Consider the following 27,233-nt stretch of genomic DNA (forward strand, 5'->3'; position numbering starts at 1 on the left):
CTTCTGCCTGCAACCACTGATAGTGAGCCTCTGCATACAGAGTGTGCTAAATCAAAGTGAGGGGCTGAAGTGCTTATAACAGGGAGGGACCCTTTTCTAACTCTTCCTCATAAGCTGCTTGTCAGTTCCTGTCCTATCCAATGGTGTTTGTTGATGAATATTTTTTCACCTTTAAAAAGGCCTTTCTTAGAATATAAGCAAATATCATTTGGGAATGAAACCAAATGTATTAGGCTAAGCATCATCAATTCTGAAGTCGAAGGACAATTAAAGTGAGCAAATCTTAGTTATCGTTTGTAAATTTGGTCATTAGCATATTTAAACTGGAATGTGGGTCTCAGTCTTTGGAAAAAAAAAACATGTGAACTGTGTATTTTAAGCTTTTCCTTTATTATTAACTACATCATATAAAGCACAGGGTACAGTGATTATGGTATAACCCATTAACCAATACAAGTCCATTCATTATTTCTCTATCATTAACTTGGAAAGTACAGCATTCTGATTGACTGAGGACTGTATTTTTAACCTTTCTCCTTTTGACTTTGGAAGATCAGCATTCATGCATAAGTAAAGTGATTGGTTGATGCACTGTCACATTCCAGAGCGCCTTGTAAGGCTTGAGTGCTCTCAATAAAACATGAGCAAGTGAATAAGTAGTTCCATTTGACGAGCTAGGTGCAATGGGCCAATTGACCTCCTCTACTGTAATTTCTATTCTATGGAAGAACCACCTGAAGTTGCAACAATCAAACAGGGAGTTAGGTCCTGGACTACTCTGTTATTTGAGACTCATGCTGTACACTTTTGCTTGTCACTTCTTAGCTCTCTCCCTTACGGCTTTGGCAGAGGCCGCATAATGAGTTGAGGTTTTTTTTTGAGCAAAGGTGCTCAGCATTTATGCCCCCACTACCACCAGCACCCCCCCTCCCCCACTCCCAATCATCAGTTCCCTTTAATTGTCATTATCCCTTTAAATTTCACTTGCAAGCAATTTTCTAGCCCCACAATTAATATGCTCCCTGCACCTATCCAAATGTGCAACTTGACCTATCAATAATTATAATAATGACCTGACTCCACAAAATTGAGTGCTATTTTTAGTGAAAAGATTGGCTCAAGAATAGAGCAAAAAATCCACTTCATATCCCCGCCAATTTTTCACTACCAGTTATCGCAGGAAAATGTGCTCCATTCAGGCTCGGCTGAGTATCGTGTCACTTCCCATGGAGAAAAAGAGGATGTCATGTCTTTTCTGTCACAATGCAGCTAGAATACAATAGCATAAAATGTAATCTCAAATCTATTCCCTGTAATATGATGCCTGCTCTTTAGAAGCAATGGACGTATTCAGTTTTTTTAATGTCACAAAATATATCAGACACACCCATAAATTTAATTCGATACAGAATGATGGAGAAAGATAGAGAAAACCAACACTTCACTGTCATAGTAGTTATGAGTTCTGTTGCAAGCTTTTCAGCACCTGCTACGTAAAAGGAATTGTGAAGAAAAGTTAGGAATTGTGAAATTCAGCCACAAAAATGTTCACAAATTCTGACCTCAGTCTGTGTGAGAAACTTAATGTTATTTGGGGAAAACGCAGGGATGTTACAACTGGATTAAAGAGGAAAGAAGAATCAGCCAGTGTTTTGCTCCTGCTCACTATCCATTGAGCCCCGCTGCAAAATATCAACTGCCACCACCTGCAAGTTCCCCTCCAATTCCACACACCATCCTGATTTGGAACTATATTGCCGTTCCTTCATTGTTGCTGAGTCAACATCCTGGAGTTCCCTTCCTAACAGCACTGTGGGTGTACCTACACCAGATGGACTGCAGCGATTTATAGAGACGGCTCACCGCCCCCTTCGCATGGGCAGTTAGGGATGGTCAATAAATGCTGGTCTAGCCAGCGACGTCCACATTCCATGAAAGAATTTTTTTTAAACGATTTCTGCCATGGGAAAATAGATACACCACACTAGGGTTACACATTAAGAATGACTTTGGTAAGGTAATGGAGTTGATGCCTCATTGAGTAATCAACAGCTTCAGGAGAAGAAGCAAGGAAGCTGGAAGGGAAGTAAAGAAAAGGAAACACTATGTTTCCTGATTAACAATCTAAACAGCAAGCTTGCACTGTGGCTATCAATCACTCTGGGATTAGTTCCACTGTATGGGAGTAGGGAAGTTATGCAAAGTCTATTTATTCAAATTATTGTGAAGACAAAGCAGCCCGCTTGATTGGCAAACATTCACTCCCTCCACCACTGATGCACAGCATCTACAAGATGCATTGCAGCAATGTACCAAGGCTCCTTAGACAGCACCTTCCAAACACGCAACCTCTACCAACTAGAAGGACAAGGGCAGCAAATACATGGGAACACCACCCGCTCACTATCCATTGAGCCCCGCTGCAAAATATCAACTGCCACCACCTGCAAGTTCCCCTCCAAGTCACACGCCATCCTGACTTGGAACTATATTGCCGTTCCTTCACTGTCACTGGATCAAAATCCCGGAACTCCCTTCCTAACAGCACTGTGGGTATACCTACCCCAAATGGACTGCAGTGGTTCAAGAAGGCAGCTCACCACCACCTTCTCAAGGGCAATTAGGGATGGACAATAAATGCTGGCCTGGCCAGTGACGCCCACATCCCATGAATGAATTTAAAAAAACTTCACTCCTCAAGACAAAATATCAAGGGTACAAATGAAATTTTCAGTTGATTTTGTTTAAACATCTACAGCTACCCATTGAACCATTGCGAAATAGCATCTCCTATGTTAAGCTACAAACCAGCAGTTTTTCAATAAAGAATATCCCCTTTTTCTTAGTAATTGGATGGCATATATTGGGCAATATGTGTTGGACGTTTTGGCAATTGCTCTGTGACATTCTCTGCCATTCTTCCAGATTGTCACCAAAAATTTGCCCTTTAACAATCAAGGCAACTGTCCCATGATAGGTACTATTGCCCTCCCCCTTCCTGCAAATGCCTCCTCCATTTACCTTCTCTCTCTTTCCTGAAATTCCGTAAATCAGATTTGATGACTTTCTTCTCAAGAATTTTCTTGGTCACGAAAGCCTACAATGATTAAGGAAGAACCAAAGTTCTCCTCTCTTCCCAATTTATAAATTTCTTTATAAGAAATTGAGTGCTCCCCATCCTACTTTCTGTGGATCCTATATCTCTCCCTTAACTACTGGAATAAAACCTGTCTTTGTAAAGCATTTCAACTAACTTCTTACCTGTGCAGTTGCTCATACGATAAAATGTCGTTAGGGATCAATACATAGAGTCAGAGGATGCAGTTAAATATTTGTGGATGAATTTAGATCGGTTATACAATTGGGCAGACAAGTAACAAACAAAAATTAATACTTATAGTTATTAAAATGAAAAATATTCCAAGCTACATGAGAAATTGCAACAGATAATAAAAGAAATAGATTTAGCACAGTGAGACTTTAAAATGGATATGGGTGTGACATTGGCTCCATCACTTTCAATGTTGTTACAATGTAAAGAAGTAATTAAAATACTGAATGATGGACACACAGTGGAGTATAATTCTGCAGAGATTATCCTATTACATAAAATTACATAGAATTTCAATGAGGTTGCGCAGTAACATTTCTTTTTGGTTTGTCCATTTGGTTGGAAACAGCGTTACAGTTAAAGGCTGAATGACCATGTGGATAACATTTAAAACTTGTTTTCATATAGCCAGAGAAACTGTATGCACCAACTTTCAAGATAAGTCAATTTGGTTCTTTATCTTTGTCTCATTCCTGCACCAAGAATTACTTTACTATATTGAAATGTATATTATATATCTTTGTATATGGATATATCAACTCATTTAGTTTGCTTCCTTTTAATAAGCATATTCAACTCTTCCTGGAGCTATATCTTGTGAGAAACATTTGAAGAGTTGTGCAGTAAAAAGAAAAGGAAATTGGCGCACAAATCACTTCACATAATTGTGCAATTCTTGCCAGGATAATCCGGAGCATGAACCTTATTTTCGGTGCCATACACAAAGTAGCTGTAATCTTTCCTTTTCCACTGGAAGTGCACTTCGGTGACAGGGATGAGTTCAACTGTATGGCGCTGTCAAAGGAGGAAAAAAATGAATTAAAGTTACAGTGGGATGGGAATGTGTGACTAACTGGAAATATGGGGAATGATACATGAGGAGTAATCAGTTAACTGGAATGAAGGCTGGACTCAATCTGAACAAATGGTGAGAGTCAAGCTGACAGTTAACTTAATGAAGAGTCGTCAGGAAGCTCTGAAGTTCTGGCAGTGGTCCCACAAAGATTGACTGTGAGGAAATTACCCATGCCTTCCCAATGCCCCAGTGGCTAAATACAGCACTTAGTGCAGTAGTAAACCACCAAGACCAGGAAGGTCCCAGGTTTGGTCCCTGCTAAGTAATCCATCAGCTGATCTTAGATGGAGCAGCAGAAGAGACACTTCAAATCACCATCCTTCAGCTGAGGGGTGGGGCAGGGGTGCAGAAACATCAGGTAGGATTCTTGTATGAGAACACTTTCCAGTGACTTCTGTTGGTAAGTGTGTCTGTGTGGAGTTCCTATGAGAATATGATCCTGCATGGTCAAGTAGTCTGCCATTACCCTCAGTCAAAATCTGCACCTGGGAAATAGCTACTGTAAAGCTCCTTGGGATATTTTGCTTTGTTGAAGACGCTATGTAAATGCAGATTAGTGAGATACCTAACAATTGAGTCTTTGTCTGTATTATAGGCTCCATGTTGTGCTGCTGGCATTCATGGAATAGCTCCCCAATACAAGTCAGTGACTTCAGGTAAGGGAGCTGAGGAAAGGAAGGGGGTAAAATTCAAAAGAAGGAAGTGAGTCCATGCAGTGGGATGGTTTTAATCATTCTAAGATGAGCCATTGTAAATATGATGAAGGTTCATGTGCAACATATGATTTGAGGGAATGTTGGATTTTTATTCAGGATTTATGCTGGTCTTGTAGAAAACAAAGAATACAATTGCCTTGATTTTATCTCCCCAATGGGTTGAATATAGTTGGTAGGGAGTGGTTAAAATATTGGCATCGAGTAACTTAACTCCATTACAGGCCCCGTAATTGTTAGGACTTAGGACGAGTCTCCTGTAAAAGCAGGCAAGGACCTACTTAACATGTCATCAGTACCGTGACTTGTTTTTGACCTCACCCCAGGGAGAATCCTATACTCTATGCTATCCAGCAGCAGAAACCTGGCAGGAGGTGCCGACTGGCCAGAAGAAGCTGGTGAAGGCCTGGGGGAGGGGGTGGCTGGGTTTGCAGGTGGGGGGAATCTGCATTGATTGATTTAAATCAGACCTTACTGTCAAGATCAGCAGGTTCTCTACCTCCTGGCGCTGCCAGGACCAATGGCTTACAATTCAACTTGACTACAAACTGCTCATACTTCTGTTATATGTTTATAAAAACTAGTCAGAAAAATTGTTTCATGATTAATGAATTTAGATCAAGCTTTGGTGATGCTCTTGATTAGAAGACTCCATGCATTAGTTCTCAGTAACATGTCTCCGCAAAATGGAGCTTAAGATATTGGCAAAGGCTCAACAGCATATTTTATTCAACCTATTATACCAGACAATGAATCCCATTAATTCCAGATAAATGAAATGGTTTTGCTGTAGCTTGTCAGGATGCAGACCCTTTGGGTAATGACATCATCGCAAACATATATGGATCTCTCTCTAGTGATATTGTGATGTCACTACTCTCTAATTTCTGTTTGCCATGTGTGGCCAGCTTGTTGCACTTCATGGTGCCTTTAAGATTGAAATGTAGCTGTGAATGCGTGCATTTTAAAGGAAACCTTGCTTGTGTTCGGCCTGTTCCATGAACGGCGCATTCCCGATTGCTGTGTTGCTGTTCATTTACGCAGCTTAGAGGGAACATTGGTCGCTACTTCAGGCATGTCCAGTAGCCAAAAGGTTATGGCTGACAGGTGCATGGACAGAAAAGTGAAGGCCACAGTGCAGCTGTTCCACAGCAGAACTTTCTGCATTATCCACAGTTAAACGCCAGAGAATGACACAATTAGCTTGCTCTCCTAAGGCTTGGGTTGCAATGTAAAACAGCTGTTATGTAGCTCCACTTCCCTGCTCAAGTCTTCACCTCACCTAACGAAAGTTCAGTTCTGACAAAAGGTCATTGACCTGAAACATTAACTCTCTTTCTTTCGCCATGGATGCTGCAAAACCTGCTGAGTATTTCCAGCATTTTCTGGTTTTTTTTGAGATTTCCAGCATCTGCAGTATTTTGCTTTTCTCCTCACCTGTTGGATTATACGTGAGGTTTTGCCAAACTGAGCCCAATGCTCCTGGATCCCCTGTTGGGAGACCTGGTTAATCCTAGGATCTGGGAGGCCCATAACAGGATACACCTAGGAAGCAGGAAAGAAATGTGACATAGGGATAAGACATGAACTAAAATGTAAATATTCAGTCACAATGTGTACTGTGAGAACAAGGCGAAGTTGCGAAAGGAGTATGCACAAACTATGCAGTGCCTTAGAGTTTTGGCAATATGACTTCTGAAAGTACTGAATGATTTCTTGCTTACAAATGGATACACTCCAACTAACTCTGTCCCCAGGATATAATACACCATGTGACAACAATTTGCAATAGGCCAAGGTTGGGGGTGGTGGGTGGGTGGTGCAGGAGAGGTGGTTGTCGATTTAGACTATTGAGTAATCGGTCAGCCACCCGTTCCCACAACAAAGTGGTCCCCATGATTTTGAAGCCCGGCCCTCATTTAAGATTTTTTGATTATGAGATTAGAGATACAGCACTGAAACAGGCCCTTCGGCCCACCGAGTCTGTGCCGAACATCAACCACCCATTTATACTAATCCTACACTAATCCCATATTCCTACCAAACATCCCCACCTGTCCCTATATTTCCCTACCACCTACCTATACTAGTGACAATTTATAATGGTCAATTTACCTATCAAACTGCAAGTCTTTTGGCTTGTGGGAGGAAACCGGAGCACCCGGAGAAAACCCACGCAGACACAGGGAGAACTTGCAAACTCCACACAGGCAGTACCCAGAATCGAACCCGGGTCCCTGGATCTGTGAGGCTGCGGTGCTAACCACTGCGCCACTGTGCCGCCCAGTCAGTCAGGCTGCTAGGCTTCTGACTCCATTTTGAGGCCGTTGCCACCAGGCAAAGGCAGTGAAAAGCAACCCCATAACAAGCCTTTCAGACTCATGTCGACCTCATCCCTTACCTGAAACTGTTGATCAGTGAAGAGCTTCTCTCCGGTGACTTTGCTGAGAGTCTTTGTAGGAAATCCACATTGCTGCTCAACAACATGTTCAAATGTGTTGTTTTCCCTAGTTAAGAAGAGGACACAGACAATCTGTTCTACAGTTCAATAGAAATGCATCTTGCTTTTAAATTTCATCTTTGAAAAATATGAAGTGCATTTCACTTGGTACCTCAGTAAAACCATGTACAATTTTGTTCTAATTAAATAACTGTTTATCCATATAGTGAAGGGGTATATTAGCAGAGATCTATTCCTGGTGTGGAGCCTTGATAGTTGGGCATATAGGTTGCAGAATTCATCCCAATCATGTTACGGCCATTTCTGTGATCGACGCCCCTTTCTAGAGAGGCTCCAGCCCGGAAACAGAGTCTTGCAATGCAACCTCTTAAAAGTCTAGCAAGTCTGCCATACTTTGAAAATGTCACACAACAACAATTTGTATATAAATAGCACCTTTAACACACTAAAACATGTCAAGGTACTTCACAGGAGCGTTATAAAGCAAAATTTGACACTGAACCTCATAAGGGGATATTGTGACAGATGACCTAAAGCTTGGTCAAAGAGGTAGGTGTTAAGGAGTGTCTTAGAGGAGGAACTTGAGGTTGAGAGGCAGAGAAGTTTAGGGAGGGAATTCCAGGGCCTGGGCATCTAAAGACACAGCCATCAATGGTGGAGCGATTGAAATTGGGGATGATCAAGAGGCCAGAACTAGAGGAATGCAAATATCTTGGGAGGGTGTGGGGCTTGAAGAGATTATGGAGATGGGGGCGTGGCAAGGAGAAATTTGAAAACAAGATGAGAATTGTAAAATCGAGGCATTGCTTAACTGGGAATCAAAGTAGGTCATTGAGCACAGGGGGTGATGGATGAATGGGACTTGGTACGAATAAGGACCCAGGCAACAGAATTTGGATGACCACTCCCCTCTCAGCCTTTTCCTGGTTTGGCTGTAACGGGGTTTAACTTTTCAAACAACGTGTTTTAGCTTCCCCCTCAGTGAGTCCTTGCTCACAGCTCTCTAATTGTGATTGCAAAGAAATTAACCAGACAGCTTTTCTCAGATTTAAACTAGAAAGGTGTAAGTTTATTAAGGTTAAAACTCCAACTTGGTTAAAACTACTAAAAGTACACAACGTGGCCACGCTAGCATGCATACGTGATAAACACACACGCAAATAGAGACAGAGGAGAAAGAAGGGTAAAGGTTTGAAGTAATCCTCTCTCACCTACAAGCTCTGATCTCTCTGCCCAAATCTGTCCTCGGCTCTCGATTGCATTAATGCTGCTGTGGTCAGAAACTCAGAGCCTGGCCCTTCTGCTCACTCCTGTTCCACATACCCTGTCCTGTGCTCCCTCCCTCCCCCAGCACCTGCACTCTGTTGAAATCAAGAATCATGTCACCATCTCTTACTCAAACTCATGGTTTACAGGACCTCAACAATATGCAACTCCTCTCCTCTCCCCAATCATCAAACGTAATTCACAGAGTTTTAAAATCCAGCTTTAATACTGCGCTGTCAGGTATTTTAAAATAGTCTAAGTGTTTTCACAGCAATTCCTGCTACAAAAGGGTTTGTAAATGATCTGTTCAGTGCCAAATGGAACTCAATGCAGTCCAATGCAAAGCACTTGTGGGAGCAAAACAAGGAGAGCCTTCTACTCAGAGATGATTAGAACGTGCAGAGAGAAAGAGACCTAAGGATTGTGGTGTCAGCTGTGTCTCAATGGGTAGCATCTTGGCTCTGAGTCAGCAGCTTGTGCAACGTTCAAACCCACTCAGCATAGAATCTAGGTTGAGACACTCAGTACTACTTGAGGAAGTGCTGCATTGTCAGAGGTGCTGTCTTTTGGATGAGACGTTAAACCAAGGCCCCAAGATGTCAAAGTTCCACGGCACTATTTCTAAGAAGAGCGGGGAGGACCCCAGTGTCCTGGTCAATATTGAATCTTGAGCAGAGTTCCCTTTAACCACCTCTGTTTCAGTGGAAAAAAGTGTCCATTTCACAAGCCATACTTTCTTTCACAGGGATTGCATCACACACTGTATCACAGAGAAATTGACAGCAATATAGAAACCAGCATGTTTAACTGCATTTATTGGTTATCCAACCGGGGATTGCATCACACACAGTATCACGGAATGTTTGACGGCATTATAGAAAGCAGCATGTTTAACCACTTTTATTGGCTGTTCGACCTGGGATTGCATCACACACTGTATCATGGAGAGATCAATGGTATTATAGAAACCAGCAAGTTTAACTGCATTTATTGGTTGTTTGATTGGGGATTGCAGCTACTCTGAAGCTGTAAGTGGAGCAACAAATAACCTTTCCACTCTCACCTGTGCAGAGTGACCCACACCCCATTTAAATGCACTATGAATGGATGTCCAGTGGCAGGGATAGGGCAGGATTGGGAGGCTGATGTTTACTAAGAAACATCCCTTGGGTCCTTACAGTCAGTCTTGTTGGATTTCAGTGATGGGACACTGTTGGGTCAAGGGGGTGAATCCTGGACTTTTAGAAAAAGAGGATGAAATGCACAATAGCACACACTCCCACTGCACCCTGCTGATTGCACTGGGAAACAAATGAACAGGACGGAGATAGATGGTGGTGAGTGTAGTATTATGCTGTGTTCTTAAATTGTATTTAAAGAAGAACTGTAGGCTTTATATTCGGATTCAACACAAACACTGTTTATTACTTATCTAGATTGCATGATTTCAGGTACAGGTCATTTCCTCACTGGTGTGTGTCTGCTCTCTTTAGAGCAATGTGCTGTGTGAGCTCTCAAAGTGGTTCTCCTTATATATGTCTGATGACGTCATCACTTGTGTCAGTAGCCTGATCTTTTAAAGGTACGGTTTCTTAAATGTGAAGTCACCACTGCACAACATTACAGTGAGGTGTGAATATGCATACAAACCAGGAGCAGAAGTAGGCCTTTCGGCCCCTCAAGCCTGCTCCGCTATTCTTTAAGATCATGGCTGATCTGTTTGTGGACTCAACTCCACTTTCCTGCCTACCCCCGATACCCTTTGACTCCCTTGTTTGTCAAGGATCTGTCTACCTGTGCCTTAAAAACATTCAATGGCTCTGCCTCCACTGCTCTCCAAGGAAGAGAGTTCCACAGACTCACAACCCTCTGAGAGAAAAAAATTTCTCCATCTCTGTCTTAAATGGGAGACCCCCTAGTTTTCCTCTCTCCCACAAGGGGAACTTCAACATCCACCCTGTCGAGTCCCCTCAGGATCTTATATGTTTCAATAAGATCACCTCTCATCCTTCTAAATTCCAATGAATACAGAACCAACCTGCCCAACCTTTCCTCATAAGATAACTCTCTCATTCCAGGAATCAGTCAAGTGAACCTTCTCTGAACTGCTTCCAATGCAATTTTATCCTTTAAATAAGGAGACCAAAACTGTACACAATACTCTAGATGTGGTCTCACGAATGCCTTGTACAACTGTAGCAAAACATTTCTACTTTTATATTCCTTGCAATAAATGACAACCTTGCACTTGCCTTCTTAATCACTTGTTGTACCTGCATGCTAAGTTTTTGTGCTTTGTGTACTAGGAACCCAGTTCCCTCTACATCTCAGAGTTCTTCAATCTCTCTCCATTTAAATAATATGTTGCTTTTCTATTCTTCTAGCCAAAGTGGACAAGTTCACACTTTCCCACATTATACTCCATCTGCCAAATCTTTGCCCATTCATTTAACCTATCTATATCCCTTTGCAGAATCCTTATGTCCTCTTCACAACTTACTCTCCTACCTATCTTTGTGTCATCAGCAAACTTAGCAACCATACATTCTGTCCCTTCATCCAAGTCATTGATATAGTTTGTAAATAGTTGATGCCCCAGCACTGATCCTTGTGACACCCCATTAGTTACATCGTGCCAACCTGAAAATGACCCATTTCTGTGTACTCTCTGCTTCCTGTTAGCTAACCGATCCTCTATCCATGCCAATACATTACACTTACACCTTTGTCTCTTATTTTGTTTAGTAACCTTTGATGTGGCACCTTGTCAAATGCCTTCTGGAAATCCAACTACACCACATCCAAAGGTTCCCCTTTATCCACGTTGCTTGTTACATCCTCAAAGAACTCTGATAAATTAGTCAAACATGATTTCCCTTTCACAAAACCATGTTGACTCTGCCTGATTGCATTGAGATTTTCTAAATGACATGTTATAAACTCCTTAATAATAGATTCCAGCATTTCCCTATGATAGATGTTAAGCTAATTCACCTGTAGTTTCCTGCTTTCTGTCTTTCTCCTTTCTTAAATAGCAGAGTTACATTTGCTATTTTCCAATCTGATGGTACCTTACCAGAATGTAGCGAATTTTGGAATATTAAAACCAATGCATCCACTATCTCAGCAGCCACTTCTTTTCAGACCCTAGGATGAAGTCCATCAGGACCTTTTAGTTCTAATAATTTTCTCAGTACCCTTTCCCTGGTGATGGTAGTTTTAGGTTCCTCCCTCACTTTCAACTCTTGATTCACAATTATTTCTGGGATGTTATTTGTATCCTGTACTGTGAAGACAGATGCAAAAAATCTGTTCAATTCCTCCACCATTTCCTTATTTTCTATTATTAACTCCCCAGACTCCCTCTCTAGAGTACCAACACTCACTTTACCTACTCTTTTCCTTTTTAAATACCTGTAGAAACTCTTACTATCTGTTTTTATATTTCTAGCTAGCTTTCTCTTGTACTCTAATTTCTCTCTCATTATTCTTTTAGTCATGATTTGCTGCTCTTTATATTCTGTCAAATCTTCTGACCTGCCAATACTCTTCACTAAATTGTACACTTTTTCTTTCAATTTGATACTATCTTTAACTTCCTTAGTTAGTCACGGATGGAGGGTCCTTCCCCTAGAGTCTTTCTCACTGGAATGTATCTTTGTTGAGTGTTATGAAATATCTCCTTACATGTCTGCCACTGCATCTCTGCTGACCTATCACTTAACCTAATTTCCCAGTTTACTTTAGCCAGCTCTGTCTTCAAACCCTCATAATTACCCTTATTTAAGTTTAAAACACTAGTCTTAGATCCACTCTTCTCACCCTCAAACTGAATGTGAAATTCAACCATGTTGTAATCACTGCTACTTAGGGGCGCCTTTACTATGAGGTCACTGTTTACTATCCTGTCTCGTTACACATTACTAGATCTAGTATAGCCTGCTCTCTGGTTGGTTCTAGAATGTGCTGCTCTAAGAAACTGTCCCGAAAACACTCCATGAACTAATCCTCCAGAATACCTTTGCCGATCTGATTTGTCCAATCTATCTGTAGATTAAAATTACCCATGATTATCGCCATACCTTTCTCTCAAGCCCCCATTATTTCTTCCTATATACCTTGTCCTACAGCGTCATTAGTTAGGAGGCCTATAAGCTACTCCCACAAGTGACCCTTCCCACACAGAGCAGTGATCACCACAGGTCACTCGACACACTGGGCACTACTGCCACACAGAGCAAGGATCACCACAGGTCACTCTTCACACTGGACACTACTGCCCACATCCACCCACCTCTTTTTTCTCTATACCTTCTCCCATGCCTCAGTGCTCATTTCTTCCCTCTCCTCCCAAAACACCCACTTCAGGATGGATGAGGTTGAAATTTCAGTGGCCTCACTGTTCGTTGGGGTGGATGGGGGATGCGATACTGGGGACTGCTTGCTCCCTGGTGGCAGCACACAAACAGGCCATTCAGCCCAACTGGTCTATGTCATTGTTTTGCTCCACATGAGCCTCCTCCCACCGTTCTTCATCTAACACTACCATTAGGTTTCTCATCCTTAAACAGTAAAGACAGACCATCTTAATGAGCTTCGAGACTAGTAAATGAATGGAAATGAATGAGATAAATGCATGGTTTTCTTTCTGTATCTTATATTTCTCTCAAACTCTGTAATAAAATGTGCCATTTTCTTCAAATCGCGTTTCATTCCCCGGGTGTGGAGGTGTCAGGCAAACCCCATCTGCCAAGACTGAGGCACACATTATTTCACCACATGAACATTAAAACTTTAGAAATTACAATCTCTGACTGGAAAGACATTTCCATGGTAACAGACAATGTTGAAACAATGGGGATCCAGCAGTTCTTCCTCCAATATCCAGAAGTGGTCAGACCAGTTTTAGTCACATGGCTAACTGGCTGTTGAACCTCCAACAAAGGATGTGAAGAGACTGTTCCATATAAAGAGCTAGTCACATGCCTAACCTGCTGGGCAACCTGGGAGTTTTTGACTTTGAACTCCCAACAAAGGGATTTGAGGACAGAAAAGTCGCGTGCTCATGGAGTAAAGACCTCTCCTGGAACTGAGAACATCTCGTCTCCTGCCTGTCCTGTCTGCCTGCCTTCATCTCTTCCCATGGAACTGAATCTTGTGAAAACAAGTGAAACTCAGAGAGAAGGGTTTGCCATGTGAACAAAGTTATAAGAAGATTACTGGGCCCCAACGAATCGCAAGACCATATCTTCAATCAAGGACTACAGCGAGTTTGAGAAACAATAACACGATATTGCCTCAAACTGTTCTACTTATCTTTTCTTCTGCTCTTTTCTATTCCTACCTGCATGTTTATATCGCGTGTGCATGCTAGCGTGAGCGTGTTGTGTATCCGTAGGTGTGAACCGTATTAGAGTTCAAATTTATGGTTTTTTAAATAAATTTCCTCTTTCTGCTTTAAACCAAAGAAAGCCTGTTTGTGCTCATTTATTTGCCTTATAATTGGAAAATTGTGAACAAGGATTTACACAAAGTGGAGCTCAAAACAGTGTGTTTAAAAATTAAACCCAGTTACAATAAGACCAGGTGAAGGCAGCAAGAGACCCCTAGACACATTGCTCACCTGGTCGTAACCTTGAGTAAGACTGGCATTTCTATAGCACCCAATCATATTTCAGAAGTGGCTTCACATACTTTGAAATTCTTGCTATGTAGGTAGATGTGGCAGCCATTTTACACACAGCAAGATCCCACAAACTCAGCTTCATTTACCTCTCTATTCTAAACTAATTTTCCTTTAGAGCTAGAAGTAGTCGAGGTTTTATTTCAGCACATCTTACTGAAGTGCCCTATTTTTCTGCAATAAGAGCATTCTTCTCCATTGGCGGGACATTGTTCACGCTGTGGGAAGTTTCTGCATCACATCGCTGGCAGGGTTTAAAGGCGTCTTTCACTCTCCCCACCCCCTCCCCCCCCCCCCCCCCATTTACCTTTATTTCTGGTGCCTTTTGTTCAGCCCTGTACCAAGATTTTTTCTCACCTCGTATAATTCGTCTGTTATTGCGGCATCAATTGAAGCAGGAATCACAAGCATTTAAGACTTTGTCAAATGTGGCTGATTTTTTTAACAATACTTTGTCTTGCTATTATATCATAAGCTCCAGCACCAATTAAATATAATAATGTATGCACTTGCTCTGTTTCAGACCGGCTGTCCAATTTTGATGCAGTTCTATATCTGAGGAACCTTTTCCTCCATAGTTCCCAGTTTTGAATCTGATTGGGTCCCTCATGAGTTTTGAAATTCTCTGGCATTCCCAATTTTTTTGATCCAATTTTTAAAAATTATAAACTTTTCATAGTGTTCCCCCTTTCAGAAACTCTTTTTTCAGGCTAACTTGCTTTGATGGAGAGTTACAGGTGCTTGACAGTGTTTCCTGTTTGCTTTTCAGGCTTCTGGTAGGGACTTCCCTTTCTTTCAGTCGTGCACTGTGTTTGTTTACACAGCTGCCTAATGGAATCGACACAACTGTTCAATGGACAGTTCCAGGGTTTCCCTTTTGCTGAGATTTTTTAATTGATTTTTTTGCTTGACTGACCATGATTTTTTTCTCTTCAGCTTAGCCGTATTAATGGAGAATCTGCTGTGTTCAGGGTTTCTTGTGCATTTTTTCTTCACTATCTGACTTTTTTTCAGTTCGTGTGCGTTTCAGGGTTTTCCCCTTTTTTCTTTCTCTCTCACATGGAGCCTTTTGAAAATTAATTTTTAAGCTCTTCAAGATTTTTTTTAACCAGGATTTCTTGAACGCGGCACAATGACTCACCCGATCGCTTGCATTTCAGCCACACTTCCGTTCTGTGGCGCTTTTCTCAGGTCTGTAGTTTATTTTCCTCTTTTCAGCTACTTGTTTTAAAGTTTCTTCTCTCTGAAGGATGATTGTTGTTGCAAATTTTCTCCTGAGCGTAGGACTTCGATCCCAGCGCTGTTCACCATATTATATATTTGGTTCTTTACTCTGTCACCGTATAGAGTCTAGCCAGAGAGGTTCTTAGACTGTACTATTAATCTTTATTGGATAGTAACTATATACACTCCACACTAGCCTGTGTGTCTCCTTCAAAAGCCACGCTGTAACTGTTCTCGGGTCTCTCCCACATGATCTCTTACCTCATCCTGGTGGGCAGTAATATTTACGTTCTCTCAAGATTAACCCTTTGATACCCTTATACTGCAGGCTTCGGTTTAATATCTCATCTGAAAGACAGCATGCCTGGCAGTGCTTCATGTCATCAATACTGAACTGTTGTGTCAGCCTAGGCTATGTGCTTAAGCCATTGGAGAGGGACTTGAACCCAAACTGTCTGACTCAGGGAGCAGAGCATTAACATCTGAGCCACACTGACACCTTATACTCTGGGCAAACTCTGTTATTTGCAGTCTGCTCCCTCATTGTCTCCCAGCGATCTCACTGGAGGTGTGCTGAGGGCACAGGCAGAGAGGGAAAGAGTTCCCTTAGCACTTCCGAATCTTCAAGCCCATCTAGTGGGAAACAGCAGAATGTTCCCTCATCCTCTTCAAGATGCAGGAATTAGCCAGTCTGTGCCTGTGTACACTTTAGGCTGCTCCCACCCTACACCTGTGTAATACTACCAGGTATTTGACAATATGGATGAGATATGTCGCTGAGCCACTTTGGGAAAAAAGCAAGTTGACAGTAGCACAAAGAATTACAGGCTTGGAGAATCACTCCCATGCTCTGCACTTGTGTGCACTACATACATAAATACACTTACCATGGAGATGGCTTTGCTGCTTTGCTTGGATGGTGAAACTAGCCAGCATCGCACCCATCTCGCTCTCTGTCTTGCTCTCTCTTTCTTCCTGTCTCTCACTCTCTGTCTTGTTCTCTCTATCACTGAAGATTGTTTCTGAATTTCCCACAGCATTGCAACTCTCCCAGGTGCTGAGTGGGAACTCAGCTTTTAGGTACTGTCAGTGTAACTAAAGCACCCAGTTCAACATTATTATTCACTGTACTGCTCCTTCTATTAATTGACACACTGGGGGAAGTCTCCACATACCACACACTTCATCAAAACATTCAGTGACACATAGCAGCAGCTTGTGCTGACTCTCTCTCAGCACAACCTCCATATACTTGTCTTCCTCTTCTGTCCATCTGTCTCACTCCCTGTCTCTGTATCTCTGCCTCTCTCTCTGTCTCTCTGGTTCTCTTCGACTCTCTCCCTCTCATGTTCTCTCTTTCCCATCTCTCTGCCTGTCTCTGTCTTCCACTCACTTCCTCTCTCTCTCTCTCTCTCTCTCTCCGTCGGTGGCTCTTTCTCTCTCTCTGTCTTTCTCTATTTCTCAAACTCTATTTTGTTTCTTCTTTCTCTCTCTTTCTTCTGTTCTGTCTCTCAGGATAACATCCCATTACTAGTAACTGGGCATGGACTGTGGGGTTCACTGTATCAGATTGTTCTTCCACTCTCCATCTGTCCCAATCTCTCTGTCTCTTTCTCTCCATTTGTCCCAATCTCTGTCTCTTTCTCTCCATTTGTCCCAATCTCTGTCTCTTTCGCTCTCTTCATTTGTCCCAATCTCTTTGTCTCTTTCTCTCGCTCCATCTGTCCCAATCTCTGTCTCTTTCGCTCTCTCCATCTTTCCCAATCTCTGTTTCTTTCTCTCTTTCTCCATCTGTCCCAATCTCTTTGTCTCTTTCTCTCTCTCCATCTGTTCCAATCTCTCTATCATTTTCTCTCCCAAGTTTCTCTCCCTAGCTCCCTCTCCCCAGTCTCTTCTTTCTCGGAGTCAGTTCCTTTCCTACCTTCTCTCTCGCTCTCCCCTAGTTTCTCAGTAACTATACCCAGGGTCTCTCTCCCGTTCTTACCCAGTCACTTTTCCTTTCAATGTCTCTATTCCACCCCTCTTCCTCCTCTCTCTATAACATCTCCCTCTTTCTCTCTCAATCGCTCTCTTGGTTTATCTCTGTTCCTCTCGCTCTTTCTTTGTCTGTTTCCCTCTTTTTCTCTCCCTCTGTTCCACTGTTTCAACCTAGTCTTCTCACTGTTATACTCCAGAAAGCTTGCAGTTGAAGGATTATGCTGGAGCCTATCTTTACAAGCAAAAAGATTACAAACATGCAGCTCCTCACTCAAACTTTTCCCCAGTTTCAGTAAGTGCCTCCTTATATATACTCAAGTAAGACCCTAATTAACACCCTCCACCAACATATGATTAAACACAATTAACAGATTCCACTCTTTTTCTTTAAATTAAATTAGAGTTTAACATGCACAAACATTTCAAAACAAATCAAAATAAATTCATTATTCTGTACCATGCATTACATTGTGAAACACCACTCCTCTAGCATCCCTAACAATTTCTTTGTACAAGCATTTCTTTTTGTAAAATAATCTGATAATTGATGACTTGCATGTACCCATTTAATTTTGGAGATTTCCTTTCTCTCCAGCATTTGTTTCAATCCTGCAAGGTCAATCCATAACCTTTTGGTTATGTAGAATGTACATTATCCCACAAGGAATGATTATCGACATAGCATTCAATGGGTATCTCATCTTCAGTAAGCCCTTTGTTATGACCAAGTGAGGCTGGGGTAGATAGTGGGAGCTTGGGCCAGGAGTACATTAGAATAGTCAAGTCTCGCGGTAACAAGGGCATGAATGAGGATTTCAGCAACAGGTAAGCTGAGGTGGGGCGGATTTGCATGATGTTATGAAGGTGGTAATAAGCAGCCTTAGTGGTGGCATAGAAATGTGGTCAGAAGCTCATCTCCGGGTCAGATATGACGCCAACGATGCCAAAAGTTTGGTTCAACCTCAGACAGTTGGCAGGAAGAGGGATGGAGTCCATGGCTTGGGAATGGAGGTTGTAGTGGGGACCAAAGAGAATGGCTTCAGTCTTCCTAATATTTAACTGGAGGAAATTTCTGCTTATCCAGTACCGTATGTCGGACAAACAGTCTGATAATTTAGAGGCAGGCAGGAGAGGTGATGGTGAGGTAGAGCTGGCTGTCATCAGTGTACATGTGGCAACTGATGTGTTTTCAGTTGATGTCGCCAAGGGGCAGCACGTGGATGAGAAATAGGAGGGGGCTGAGGATAAATTCTTGGGGGACACCTAAGGTAACGGTGTGGAGCTGGAAGAGAAGCCACACACGGAAAGTGTATGTTGCACTTACACCTGATTGGCTGAAATGTCATAATAATGAAACCACATCAAATCAGAATTGAGCAATCTGAAGAAAAAATATCTAAAAGAGTGAAAGTCACTCATTTCTTGCTGGTTGCTGCTTACTGTAACTTGACCTCTCAGAGGAAAGGAACCACTGATTTACAAGCAGCTGCCAATCTAGACAACCTTCTCTCAGCAGCAGCAAGTCACCTCTAAATGATCTCAGGATGTGCCTATACAGAGTAGCTTCCCACACGGGGCAGTTGAGTAAGGATTGGATACTATCTGTTTCAGTTACATTTTGTGGTTTTAAGGTGGAACAATGGCCTTATCCCTTTAAGACCAGACAGCTTTTCTTTAGGTAGTTCCTTTATATCTTTTAAGAAAGGGCAATCAAAATGTAAATAAAAGCAAAATATTGCAGATGCTGGAAATCTGAAATAAAAACATGAAATGCTGGAAATACTCAGCAGGTCCGGCAACATCTGTGGAGAGAGAAGCAGAGTTAATGTTTCAGGTCAGTGACCATTCATTAGAACTGTCAGAAATCAAAGTGTAAACACTGCTCATTTCTATATAATAATGCACTTTGCACTGCATGCAGTAAATAAGCACATCATCCAGCTCATCATGAGAAACATGTGGAATTTGAGCCAAAATATGTCTATATTTCCCTCGATACTTTCTCTTCCCCCCCGCCCCCCCCTTCTGATGATGCCAACTACTTGCTGTGTCTTGGTTTCAACGGCATCAGTCATCCTTTCGTAGCTTTCCTAAGTGGCCATTATTCTTGTTTAAACCTTCACAGTAAGAGTATGTGGCTTATTTAACCAGAGTGGAGTTGGATCCTCTCCTCACCCAGCATTGAAACATGCATATTTCCAGCAGCGGGTGCTGGAGAACAATCAGGAGAATGAGCCCTGCCCAATTTTACTCTTCCCCAATGAAGGGCACTATCGCCAGCTGTTGTGCTCCCAGCATGATTCCAACCTTACTTGTCAGATTGGCAAGCTACTCACCAGATAAGCTTTCTGGGAGCTTGGGGTTGGGGTGAGGGAGCCAAATTAATACTGAAAATATGCACATAGTTTTAGTTGTCTTTGGGTCAAATCCTGTCACCCTTTATTTGGTGAACGCATTTGAAATTTTGATGAGATGTGCAGTATGGCTAGCAAATATGGCAGACTGAACAATTCAATTTCTACTTAAGAAACAAAAACAGAACTCACCATTTTACTGTCAATTGAATGTAGAAAAACAGCTGTCCTCGGCCCTGGCATACATTGCATGTCTGACAGCCATATCCAGAGCAGGATTTACAGCTAAGGGAAAATCAGAAACTTCTGATATATATATATCTGGCGTTTTCGCTTGATTGCGCTTTTTTTGGCGTAATTCGCCCAATATAGGTGTACCCGTCACAAAAGTTTATTAATGTCTCCCTGAATTTTATCACTGTCCTCCTCTGTATTATCTGCACCACACCCCCCCCACCCCAATTTGGTGTCATCCTCAAATTTAGAAATTGTATTTCCGATTCCCGAGTCCAAATCATTTATGTAAATGGTGAACAACAATGATCCCAGCTCTGATCCTTATGAAACACCACTTCCCACTATTTGTCAATGTGAGTAAACTACCTTTTAATCCCTACTCTCTGCTTTCTGTGTTGTAGCCAGCTTGATATCCCTTCTGCTATTTGACACCTGATTGGCCATATAATTGACTATATATTACCTGCTTGTTTATTAAATATTGAATTAATTCCAGTAAACCAACAATTTGAGGCATAGTATTGATGCATCCATATTGTTCATTATATTTCACTGGACTTCATGATGCATTTTATTTCTTGTTGAACTTCAGGAGCTATAGTAGTGCAATATTTTGCTGCGCTTTGCAAGTTTTGCTTGAGCACATTACAACTCAGAGCACTGGGGCCTGGGTCTGTGCCTGCAATTCTTCACATACTAATTTCAATCATGCCACTGCAAGCAGTCACCAGTTGAAGGCCAGACACTTTCTTATAGGATGGGAAGAAAAGAAAGCTATGGGGAATTAGTTCTATTCTAATAGGATCCTTTTCTCTTTCTGTGGAGGTCAGGTAACCCTGCCTCCTAATTGGTAGAACTGGAGAGTAATAAGAGCAGATTATACAGTCTGAATATGGCTTTAGTCAGCATCGCGCAATTGCAAATGAATACCCAAAGGTTCCTGGAACAGAAATTCTGCCTGTGAGCACAGATAAACAGGGTGGGGTGCCTTTGTCATAGGTATCACTGTTTTAATGTCTCTCCAGTTCAAATTCAGCACAACTAATAGGAACAGAATATCCTACTATCAACTGAGCAACCAGTACTAAACACAATATCAGAGAACATTGGCCCTCAATAAGATTTATCAGCCAAAATGTCATTATATATTGTTTCGGTGATGATGTGCAGCCCTGGCTGTCATGGACTGCAACGGTTCAAGAAGGCAGCTCACCACCACCTTCTCAAGGACAATTAGGGATAGGCAATAAATGCTGGCCTAGCCAGCGATGCTCACATCCTGTGAATGAATTTTTAAAAATCAGCTGTTTCCAAGGGTCTCACTGCAAATTTGGTCACAACATGAAAGGAAAGATCATCATGAGCAGTACAAAAGAGATATAAAATTTCAGCTTTCTACCAGACAGAAAGAATCATCAGTGTTATATTCCTGAAAGCTAGGTGGTGAAGGATAGAACTGGAGTCAATCTTTACACACTTTTATAAGCACTTATTTACAGAGATGCAGACTACACAGTTTCAATCTGTTCAACGACAACTTATATTTATATAACACCTTTAACATAATAAAACATCCTAAGGTGCTTTACAAGAGCATTACAAAACAAAGTATGACACAAAGCCACAAAAGGAGAAATGAGGTCAGATGACCAAAAGCTTGGTAAAAAAGGTAGGTTTTAAGGAGTGTCTTAAAGGAGGAAAGTGAGGTGGAGAGACAGAAAGGTGTAGGGAGGGTATTCCAAACCTGGGAGCATAGGCAACTGAAGATGGAGTGATTAAAATCAGGGATGTACAAGATGCCAGAATTAGAAGAATGCAGATAACTTGGAGAGGTTTTAGGGCTGGAGGAGATTACAGAGATAAGGAGGGGTGAGGCCATGGAAGGATTTGAAAAAAAGGATGAGAATTTTAAAATCAAGACATTGCTTGACTGGAAGCCAATGTAGGTCAGCGAGCACAGGGGTGATAGAGGAACAGGACTTGGTGGGAGTTAAGACACGGGCAGCAGAGTTCGGATGACATCAAGTTTACAGAGAGTAGAATGTGGTTAGCACCGCAGCCTCACAGCTCCAGGGACCCGGGTTCGATTCTGGGTACTGCCTGTGTGGAGTTTGCAAGTTCTCCCTGTGTCTGCGTGGGTTTTCTCCGGGTGCTCCGGTTTCCTCCCACAAGCCAAAAGACTTGCAGGTTGATAGGTAAATTGGCCATTATAAATTGTCACTAGTATAGGTAGGTGGTAGGGAAATATAGGGACAGGTGGGGATGTTTGGTTGGAATATGAATATGAGATTAGTGTAGGATTAGTATAAATGGGTGGTTGATGTTCGGCACAGACTCGGTGGGCCGAAGGGCCTGTTTCAGTGCTGTATCTCTAATCTAATCTAATCTAATCTAAAAAAATGTGGGAGACCAGCCTGGAGTGTGTTGGAGTAGTTAAGTCGAGAGGTAACAAAGGTATGAATGTGGGTTTCAGCAGCAGAAGAGCTGAGATGGGGGCAAAGTTGGGTGATGTTATGGAGGTGGAACTAGCCAGCCTTAGCATGAATATGAGGTTGAAAGCTTATCTTGGGGTCAAATATGACACCGAGGTTGAGAACAGATTGGCTTGCTTTCAGACTGTTGCCAGTGAGGGGGATGGAGACAGTAGCTAGAGAACAGAGTTTGGAGCAGGAACAATGGCTTCAGTCTTCTCAATATTTAATTGGAGGAAATTTCTGCTCATCCAGTACTGGATGTTGGATAAGAAGTCTGATAATATAGCAACAGTGGAGAAGTTGAGAGATTGCTGATGAGGGTGTTGTCAGCATATGTGTGAAAACTAACGCTGTGCTTTCGGATGTTGTTGCCGAGCTGCAGCATGTAAATGAGAAATAGGAGGGGACCAAGAATAAATCCTTGGGGGGCAACAAAGATAACGAGCAGCAGAGTTTTGGATGACCTCAAGTTTATGGAGAGTAGAATGTGGGAGACCAGCCAAGTCAAGTCTAGAGGTAATGGAGGCATGAATGAGGGTTTCAGCAGCAAATGAGCTGAGATGGATTGAAGTCAAGCGATATTACGGAGGTGGAAATATGTGGTCTTAGTGAAGGCACAAATATGAGGTCAGAAGCTCATCTCCTACAATGTAGGTCCCTTACAGTCAGAAACAGGGGAATTTATTATGGGGAACAAAGAAATGGCTGACCAACTAAATGCATACTTTGGTTCTGTCTTCACAAAGGAGGACACAAATCTCATACCAGAAATGTTGGGGAACACAGGGTTTAGTGAGAGGGAGGAACTGAAGGAAATCAGTATTAGTAGAGAAATGGTGTTGGAAAAATTGATGGGATTGAAGGCTGATAAATCCCCAGGGCCTGATGCTATGCATCCCAGAGTACTTAAGAAAGTGGCCCTAGAAATAGTGGATGCATTGGTGGTCATCTTCCAAGATTCTATAGACTCTGTAACAGTTCCTACAGATTAGAGGGTAGCTAATGTAACCCCATTATTTAAAAAGGGAGGTAGAGAGAAAACAAGGAATTATAGACCAGTCAGCCTTACGTCGGTAGTGGGGAAAATTCTAGAGTCCATTATCAAAGATTTTATAGCAGGGCACTTGGAGAACAGTGGTAGAATCGGACAGAGTCAGCATGGATTTAAGAAAGGGGCATCATGCTTGACAAATCTACAAGAATTCTTTGAGGATGTAACTAGTAGAGTTGATGAGGGACAGCCAGTGGATGTGGTTTATTTGGACTTTCAGAATGCTTTCGACAAAGTCCCACATAAGAGATTAGCATGTAAAATTAAAGAGCATGGGATTGGGGGTAGTGTATTGCGATGGATAGAAAATTGGTTGGGAGACAGGAAACAATGAGTAGGAATAAACGGGTCTTTTTCCGAATGGCAGGCAGTGACTAGTGGGGTACCACAGGGATTGGTGCTCGGACCCCAGCTATTCACAATATATATTAATGATTTAGATGAGGGAACTAAATGTAATATCTCCAAATTTGCAGATGACACAAAACTGGGTGGGAGGGTGAGTTGTGAGGAGGATGCAGAGAGGCTTCAGGGTGATTTGGACAAGTTGAGTGAGTGGGTGAATGCATGGCAGATGCAGTAAAATGTGGTTAAATGTGAGGTTATCTACTTTGGTAGCAAAAACAGGAAGGCAGATTATTATCTGAATGGCTATAAACTGAGAGAGGGGATTTTGCAACAAGACCAGGATGCTCTCGTACACAAGTCGCTGAAGGTAAACATGCAGGTGCAACAGGGGGTAAAAAAGGCAAATGGTATATTGGCCTTCATAGCGAGAGGATTCGAGTACAGCAGCAGGGATGTCTTGCTGCAATTATACAGGGCCTTGGTGAGGCAGCACCTGGAATATTGTGTGCAGTTTTGGTCTCCTTATCTGAGGAAGGATATTCTTGCTATAGAGGGAGTGCAGCGAAGGTTTACCAGACTGATTCCTGGGATGGCGGGACTGATGTATGAGGAGTGAGTCGGTTAGGATTATATTCTCTGGAGTTCAGAAGAGTGTGCGGGAACTCATAGAAACCTATAAAATTCTAACAGGACTTGACAGGGTAGATGCAGGAAGGATGCTCCCGATGATGGGGGAGTGCAGAACCAGGGGTCATAGTCTAAGGATACGGGGTATACCTTTCAGGACTGAGATGAGGAGAAATTACTTCACCCAGAGAGTGGGGAGCCTGTGAAATTGGCTACCACAGAAAGCAGTTGAAGCCAAAACATTGTATGTTTTCAAGAAGGAGTTAGATATAGCTCTTGGGGCGAAAGGGATCAAAGGATATGGGGGGAAAGTGGGAACAGGTTACTGAGTTGGATGATCAGCCATGATCATAATGAATGGCGGAGCAGGCTCGAAGGGCCGAATGGCCTACTCCTGCTATTTTCTATGTTTCTATTTATAGGGGCACAAGTGAATCCCCAGTTAATGCGACCCCTGCATACAATTAAACACAATTAATATACAATTAATAACCAGCTCTGTGCTGTGACCTCGATTGTTGCATTCTTAAGACCCCAAAGCTACATCCTTACCTTTCTATCCCACTGCCCATACAATGATTACATCTGTCATCACCACCAAATCGAGATCCTTTACCAGAACAAACCCAGCATTTCACCTGTAGGTACAAAATGGCTCAGTGTTACTTTAATATATTTCACAAAATTAACACCTAATACACTTGGACATGGAGACTGATGACCTAACAACTTTGCTTAAAAAGCGACTGCTCTGTGGGACCAGGTGAAGTACTCCCACCTTCATACTCGGCTCAATGGAGACCACTGGGGCTATTGGGTGGCTGAGCGAGCTGGTCGCCCACCCATCCCAGTGGCTTTCCATCCTATTCCCCATACTGTGATTTTAAGGCTCTGATCTCATGTACATTGGCCAGGCAAGCTGCAGGACACCACATAGCCACTGCATCACAGAGTGCCAGATTTGGCAAAGGAAAGCAGGATATTGCTGTCACCAGGATTGGGAGTCGCGATTGTGGAGAGTGGACCAGTGGCCTATACTTTTTTTGGGTCTCGGAACTCCTGACCCTCTTCTCTGTCATCACCAGTTCCTTCTTAAAATGGCAATCAGGGTCCTACTTATGTCATTGGATCCCGATTTCAATATTAAAAGGCGTCTATTGCATGCTTTGGACACCAAGAGGTGAGCCCCTTTTAATGGGGCAGTGAGACTACCAACCCTATTTTGAGGCTGCTGGTACCCCATTAACACCTGAAATTGCTGGCTATTGTTGGGGTATGGTATAACAGGTGCCTGGCACCCTCCATCGCTTTGGCCAATTGGCCATACTGCACATAGAAGCTTCGACAATGGGTATTGGCAGGCTATTTTACCGCAAGGTAAACCCAAACCCAAAAATAAAAGCAAAATACTGCGGATGCTGGAAATCTGAAATAAAAACAAGAAATGCTGGAACCACTCAGCAGGTCTGGCAGCATCTGTGGAAAGAGAAGCAGAGTTAACGTTTCGGGTCAGTGACCCTTCATCGGAACGTTAACTCTGCTTCTCTTTCCACAGATGCTGCCAGACTTGCTGAGTGGTTCCAGCATTTCTTGTTTTTAAACCCAAACCCAATCCTGACCTCACTCGGTATCCATAAACACACACGCACGCACACACACATTGCAGTGCATGTTCCAAAATTGCACACATGCAGTTTGCCATTTTATGTGAGTGGATGTAAAATTGCAGCTGGGAGTGCAGAATTTGGTAATATGTGCTCCTGGTATTTGCGAGGAGCTGTGTAGTAACTCTCATCACTGAGTCAGATGGTGATGGATTCTAACCCCACTGAAGGACCTGAGCACACTTGAGTGCAGTACTGAGGGAGTGCTGCAATGTCGTATTTCAGATGAGATGTTAAACTGAGGCCCTGACCACCTCTCAACGTGGCATAAAGGTTCCCATGGCAATATTCAAATAAGAGCAGTGGAGTTCTCCCAGTGTCTTAACCAACATTTATTCCTCAACGCACATCTCCAAAATAGCTTTACATTATAAAGGAGCATTCGTCTCATTGACATTTGTGGGACCTCGCTGGACATAAATTGGCTGGTTTATTTGCCTACATATAACAGTGACTGCACTTCAAAAGGTGAAGCACTTTGGGATGCTCTGAGGATGTGAAAGGTTCTACATAAATGCGAGTTTATTCTTTGTTTACTTACCCGTCCTGTTTGAGCACACTTATCACATGGGACTTTACCCATGGCCATGCATCTGTGGCAGCCCTGAAAGAAAATACATTCAAACAAAGTGAGTGCTGCCTCCCAGCTCTCAAATTGGTTAAGATAAATTTGCTGAAATTTCTCAAATGAAAGCAAGACCTTCTTTTCATCTTCCGAAGGCACCGCAGTGTGCTACGTATAATATGTCTGCACTTAGATGAGGTGTGACTCTCAGGCTCCCTAACATTTGGGCTCAGACATGAAACATGCTTGCTGGTGCCCATGGGACTATACCCAACATGAGCCACTTCCTGCTAGAAAGGAGTAAGGGAGGAGCGAAATCAAAGGGAAAACTGGGCATAAATAATATAAAGGACTGCATCGTTTCTCAAAATAGGGATGGTTTGTGCTAGATTAGCTGGTCCA

At 42.4% G+C, this 27,233-nt stretch overlaps 1 protein-coding gene across 1 annotated transcript in view; it reads right to left on the reverse strand.

The window, feature by feature from the left end:
- Positions 1 to 371: 371 nt before the first annotated feature.
- Positions 372 to 27,233, reverse strand: part of LOC137379986 (protein SSUH2 homolog) — an 84,306-nt gene continuing 57,444 nt past the window's right edge. The window contains exons 7-12 of the mRNA XM_068051441.1: positions 26,808 to 26,870; positions 25,155 to 25,240; positions 20,058 to 20,150; positions 7,302 to 7,407; positions 6,338 to 6,445; positions 372 to 4,126 (exon numbers count right to left, since the gene is read on the reverse strand). Coding sequence (XP_067907542.1) covers positions 3,989 to 4,126; positions 6,338 to 6,445; positions 7,302 to 7,407; positions 20,058 to 20,150; positions 25,155 to 25,240; positions 26,808 to 26,870 — 594 coding nt within the window. The 3' untranslated portion in view covers positions 372 to 3,988. The remainder of the gene's footprint in view (positions 4,127 to 6,337; positions 6,446 to 7,301; positions 7,408 to 20,057; positions 20,151 to 25,154; positions 25,241 to 26,807; positions 26,871 to 27,233) is intronic.

This window comes from Heterodontus francisci, chromosome 19 (assembly GCF_036365525.1).
Source record: "Heterodontus francisci isolate sHetFra1 chromosome 19, sHetFra1.hap1, whole genome shotgun sequence".
NCBI lineage: Eukaryota > Metazoa > Chordata > Chondrichthyes > Heterodontiformes > Heterodontidae > Heterodontus > Heterodontus francisci.